Here is a 6,137-nt window from a genome sequence, read left to right on the forward strand (position 1 = left end):
AGTCACTTTTTTTATTTGCTGCATAATATTGCTGCATCCTTGGCTATTTTTATTGGCAACATTTTCCCCATGTTGGTTTTTGTGTTATATAGCACAGTAAGAGACTGACGCGAAGTTCCTTTCTGTATATAAACATGGCTGGTGCGGCAACAGCCCGAGGGGAGTGGCTTAAACTGTCACTCCCCTCGGTAACAGCCCTGACGGAACCTTAACTTGCTGTTCACCAGAATTTCCATTAAATAAGCCTCCCCAGGAAAGACAACAATCCAACAAAACTTTTCCCGAACGAGAGAAACGGAAGATGACAAAAAATACTTCTTCGGTTGAACCACGAAAAGTTCCCCTAAAAATAGGCCCGTGTGAGAGAGAAGACGTAAATGTATCATTAACATTTCCTCCATAGCAGGGACAAATATGTAAAACCTAAGCACAGCTGCACCCTTGCAGGTAGAGACGACACCGAAAAAGGCATCTTTTAGAGGCCACCACGGCCAAGGAGGTCCAAATATCACTACAGAGGAAAACAAGACAAAACAAAACAAAACATTATAGATATTTTAGATTTTAACTTTTAGATTGTAATGTTTTAGATTATAATGCTTTTTTTTTAATTTTTTAAATTTTAGATTGTAATTTTAGTTAGGGGACCTAAATAGGGATGACCTCATGGTCCGCCTTTTCAGATACAATTTGTGTAATACCATTTGTGTGTTTGAATAAAGTATTATTATTATTATTATTATTATTATTATTATTATTATTATTATTATTATTATTATTATTATTATAAAGCCAAACAGAACAAAAAAAACAGGAAGAATTTTGCATTTCATTTCACAAGGTCAAATACTGGCAGTGTTATGCGTCGTTAGTAATAAGATTCGCAAAACGTAATTTTGGAAAAAAGGGCTAAAATTATATTCAGGCAGATGACAATCAGACTTTATAAGAAACATTGCATAAAGTGAATAGAACACACCTTATTTATTTTTTTAAGTTTTGAGTTGGTCGTATATATTTTTATTTAAAGTGATTTAAATAACAATTGCAATAGCTGCATGGAAAGTAATTTCTTGATGGTGCAATGGACACGAATATTTGTCAGATGTTAATTAAAAATTGAGACTCAAATGCTATTGGAAGCTGTAGATTACACTTTTGTCATCCTGTTATATTAAAAACAGCAGCTGCTCTAAAACAATACATCTGCAAATTCAGTGGGCCTAGCGGTCGGTCACAACTGATTATGCCTACGATAGCAATCCTTGCTACTTTGTAGGTAAACTCGATTCTGAATCACAGCGAAAGAACAGAATCTGCGGTTTAGTATCAGGCCAGCTCAAATGAACGGCTGAGTAACCCGACAGATGATTTCCAATACAGCTTCTATTGTAATTCTTTTTGCTGCTGTTTTTGAGTCCTTGATCATTATTGTTGGCAATATTTTCACTATATTCGTATTTTGGAAGCACCGTAACAGACTGAAGCGAACTTCTCTTCTGCTTATAAACTTAGCTGTAGCTGATTTACTTGTTGGATTAACAGAAGTGATATCGATTGGAGCATATAGACTTCCACAGCAGCTTGACGACCACAGCGTTAAAAATGGACATATTTCCGTCCCATTTCACACAATGTTTTCTTTTGCGTCAGTATTTTTCCTCGTTCTTATTTCTCTGGAATGTGCATATGCTTTAATCTGGCCGCTCCGCCATCGAGTGGCAAGCATCAAAGGTTACATTTACAGTACAATATTCGTGTGGTTCGCTGGAATATCTACAGGTATATTGAATTTGCTTGCTTTTCAAGGCGTCTTGAATTACTCTCACTGGGTAGTTACAGCCTGTGCTATGGTCATTTTATGTTTAATCATGATCTGCGTGTTTTACCTGGCAATCCGAACAAGACTTAATTGCAGAGTTCCCGCCATCGATGTAGCTCATAATAGACAACAACGACCAGAACAGAATGCAAAACTTTCCAGGACTCTTTTTATTGTGATAGGTGTGTCTCTCGTCTGTTACCTTCCAAGTTTGGTATTTTACACTATTTATTATCTTTGTTCCGAATGTGTTACTATTATAGTAGTTCATGTCTTTAACATGTTTCGTTTGGCAAATTCTGCCGTTAATCCGATTATATACAGCTTTAGGATTCCTGTGTTTAGAGAAACGTTGAAACGAATAAAACTTCGAAAGCAGTCAAAACAATATGCAGTTAACTATAGGCCTTAAAACCATCGATCTTGTCAGAACTGTTCAGTGTATTCAAAATTGATCATGATTGCCTATTTTTATAAGGAGTTGTCAGTTTTGCTTTGAGACGTTCTGTAACGTGCACGATGGATCTCGGGAAAAGCAAGTATGAATACGTTCTGTAACAACAACAATAACAACAACAAATGTCGGTTAACGGCATTTTAACACTGATGAAAAAACAGACGTCTCGAAACGTCCGAGAAAATTTTGTATTTTAGCACACCAACAATACTTTTGTTTAGTTTTTTTATGTCATACATGCGTTACACATTTTTCCCTGATTCATGTTGAATGACAACTACAGCTTATTTATAATATAAATTTATAATAATATAACTATTAACAGAACATTTCAGCTAAATTGATAGAAATTTTGTTTTATTGTTATTTCAGTTTACCTTCGTTGCTATTTGAAGCAATAAATCTCCGTTAAACGTACTCTTTGGTTTTCCTAGATAATTTGCTAACCTTCAAATCCTGTAAAACAGTCTCGACACTTTGCCACGGCACGCCATAATGCAACACGCCTTGAAGTTTGTTATTTTCATGAATTTGTTTTGATGCAGTCGCTGCAAGCTCCATACCTATATACCCTATCTAAATGCACTTGCGACCCTCTGCACGACCCGCCTTACTGGAGAAATATTTGTTAACTTTTAGTTTGATCCAATTTCATTCCGAGCTTCTGGTTTGAATTAAAATCAAACAAAAGAATTGCGTCACCGCGCTCTCAATAAAATAACTGCCCAAAACAGCTAGTACACCTTGACTGGCTATTAAAAAGGTGAAATAAGAATGAAATATTAAATGGACTATGAGCTTACTGTTTTTTTAAAGACCTTTACATTCATAACTTCTACTAACGTTTCACGTTATATGTCACATCAAATTTACTACATTCATCGCGTACTTTCATTTAAATTTTCTTTTGAAAAACGGTTCAATTAAAATTTGCTTTTTATAGATTGACTTCTTGCTATGTCTAATACAGCTGCGACTGTGATTATGTGAATTATTACTTTTGAATACTTCATTATTTCGTCTTCTGAAAAAGAAACGTAAAAAGCATAAGCGATTCTTCTTTCTGCTTAATAATCCATCAGGTTTCCCCAGTTCAGGTACAGAGGTGTGTACTGTTAGTCATACAATTCCCAAATTTAATTGAAGCAAGTCTGAAATTACATTCAAACTACAGGTTATTATATTCATATGGTGAAAATAAAATAGTTTTATTCAATTGTGAGTATGTTTTAATTTTGTTTATATGTACAAATTTTATTAAATAAAAATTGAAATGTCAGTTGCGCGCAATAGCTGCGTTGAAAGAGATTTCATTTATGGTACAGTAGGCGGAAGTGTTTCTAGGATATTAATTAAAAAGCTGTAGATTGTATTTTTCATTTGAAAGAAGTTATTTGATCCTGTTGTATTAAAAAACAGCAGTAACTCTAACAAATACATCCGCAGTTCAGCGAGCAGAGCGCCCAGTCAAGAGTGATTGTGGATCGGATAGCAATCCTTGCCACTTTTTAGCCAAGACGCACTCCAACAAAATTAACTCGTTCAATTTAAGTCCCAGGCCAGTTCAAAGGACGGTTCAGGAACGTGAACATATCAACATGTCCAAAACAGCTGTTATTGTAATTATTGGTACTACAATATTTGAGTCCCTGATCATTATTATTGGCAATCTTTTCACCATATTCGTGTTTTGGAAGCACCGTAACAACCTGAAGCGAACTTCTTTTCTTCTCATAAACTTGGCTGCTGCGGATCTACTTGTTGGATTAACAGAACCAATAGTGATTGAAAATGAAATTCGTCAGGAGCTTGAAGAACTAAGCATCAACAGTACTACTTATGGACATATTTCCATCATACTTCAAACAACTTTTTCTTTCGCGTCAGTATTTTTCCTCGTACTGATTTCGTTCGAACGTGCATATGCTTTGAATTGGCCGCTCCGCCATCGAGTGGCAAGCACCAAAGGTTACATTTATGGTGTCATTTTTGTGTGGTTGGCCGCCATATCTGCAGGTTTATTGTCTTTGCTTGCTGTTCAAGGCGTATTGGATTACGCACACTGGATAGTTGCATGCGCTGCTATGGTCATTTTGTGTTTAACTGCGATCTGTGTTTCTTATCTGGCAATCCGAACAAGACTTAACTGTAGACTCCCCGCCGTCAATGCGGCTCATAACAGGCAAAATGGACCAGAACAGAATGCGAAAATTTCTAAAACTCTGTTTATTGTGATAGGTGCGTCTCTTGCCTGTTGGTTTCCAGGTATGGTAGTTTACGCTGTGTTTTATATTTGTTCCGAACGTGCCATTTTAGTAGTAGTTTATGTCTCTAACATGTTTTGTTTGGCAAATTCTATCGTTAATCCTATCATTTACAGTTTTAGAATTTCTATGTTCAGAGAGATGATAAGACGAATAATGTTCCGAAGGCAGTCAAAACAGTACAGAGTTAATTATAGGCCTTAAAAACTAAGTTAGCAGACTTTTAATAGTCACAAGCACCAAAGTTTACATTTACAGCGTTTTTTGTGTATGGGTAGCTGGAATATGTGTAGGCGTATTTCCCTTGCTAGCTGCATACAGCATCCTAAATGTTGGATAATTGCTTTTTGCACCATCATCATTTTTGCTTTGACAGTGATGTGTAGAAAAAAAGCTTAACTGCAGAGTTTCTCCTATTGGCGCGACTCGTTACAACGAAACTGTCTACAATCAAAGCAAAAAACTTTCCAGGACTTTGACTTTTTTCTAACTCTTAAATTGCTAAAAGAAGGTTATTGTAGTTAAAAACATTTTTCTTGCATTCAAAACTTTTAATCTTAATAAAGAATGAAAATCCCCATTGTAAACAAATGACAATAGATTCTTGATTAACTCCTTTGATAACGTACTTCTGTTTTTATTCCTGCTTTGCTCGTAAACCATACAAGAGATTTTTTTTTTTATATTCATAGCTTGCTTAGACATAACATGATGTGTTAAATTACAAAAATTGTAGACGTCGTAAAACTTAACATAAACTAATAATGTTATATAAACTTTTCTATACAACAATTCAACCGACGAAGGCCAAAAAGAAAGATTTCCAAATTTGAAATAGACTGCATCTTAAAGAAGACAATGCATAAAGTAATCAGACCAGCTATTTATTATTCATAGGAATCATATTATATGATCTCTCGCACAGTTGGCGAAATTAAAGATGATATACTGTGTTTCTCGATTAAACGCCCCCGGCGTTTACTTCAAACTTGGCCTGATGGACCCGGCGTTTCATGACTTCTGCTGTTTATTTGAGCCTGGAGTTAATTAAACAAGGGTTTTATGCATTATTTTTTGACTGGCTAACATATTTCCATTGCAACCACAGCTTTTATCCCTCAAAATAATTCTTAAGTGGGTTATTTACAGCTCTTTCATGGAAACCCGGTGTTTATTCGAGACCCGGTGTTAATTTGAGAAAATACGGTAGTTGAGTCTCGAAATAATATTGGTTACATTGGCACTGGATCGTTTCTGCTTATAAGCTTAGCTATTGTGGATATACTCGTTGGGTTCACCGAAGCAGTAACGATATTTTATATATCCCATGACAGTGAAACATTGAATAATAAAGCTCCGAAAGCATTCAAAAGAATATACATTAAGCATTGAAAAGCAAAATGAAAAAGCTAAAATCCATACCCCATATATGGCGCAGTGGATACCTTTATAGCCAACAAGTAGAGCACACCCCACCACCACCCCACCTGGGTGCACGACCTTCCTGTACTAAATCCAGCCTGGTCTCTTCTTAACTTTGCTTACAGAGCTACTTTGGACCACATTAGTGAGCACAGTCATACATAACTTTGCT

General features: G+C 35.7%; 2 protein-coding genes across 2 annotated transcripts; both read left to right on the forward strand.

Annotated features, from left to right (window-relative positions):
- Positions 1-1,367: 1,367 nt before the first annotated feature.
- Positions 1,368-2,543, forward strand: LOC144640949 (trace amine-associated receptor 5-like). Its single transcript, XM_078500015.1, has one exon. The coding sequence runs from the start codon at positions 1,368-1,370 to the stop codon at positions 2,232-2,234; it is 867 nt and encodes a 288-aa protein (XP_078356141.1). The 3' UTR covers positions 2,235-2,543.
- A 1,334-nt stretch (positions 2,544-3,877) lies between these two features.
- LOC144640950 (uncharacterized) lies at positions 3,878-4,544 on the forward strand (the record flags this gene model as incomplete). Its single annotated transcript, XM_078500016.1, has 1 exon — positions 3,878-4,544. A coding segment is annotated over exon 1 (667 nt), but the record flags the coding sequence as incomplete, so codon positions are not given.
- Between the last annotated feature and the right edge of the window lie 1,593 nt (positions 4,545-6,137).

The sequence above is a fragment of the Oculina patagonica genome, unplaced genomic scaffold, assembly GCF_052425735.1.
Source record: "Oculina patagonica isolate OP01 unplaced genomic scaffold, crgOcupat unplaced581, whole genome shotgun sequence".
In the NCBI taxonomy this organism is placed as follows: Eukaryota; Metazoa; Cnidaria; class Anthozoa; order Scleractinia; family Oculinidae; genus Oculina; species Oculina patagonica.

Bases quoted from the DNA above. Each gene is read 5' to 3' on its own strand.
- LOC144640949 (XM_078500015.1), top strand. From the start codon at position 1,368: ATGATTTCCAATACAGCTTCTATTGTAATTCTTTTTGCTGCTGTTTTT.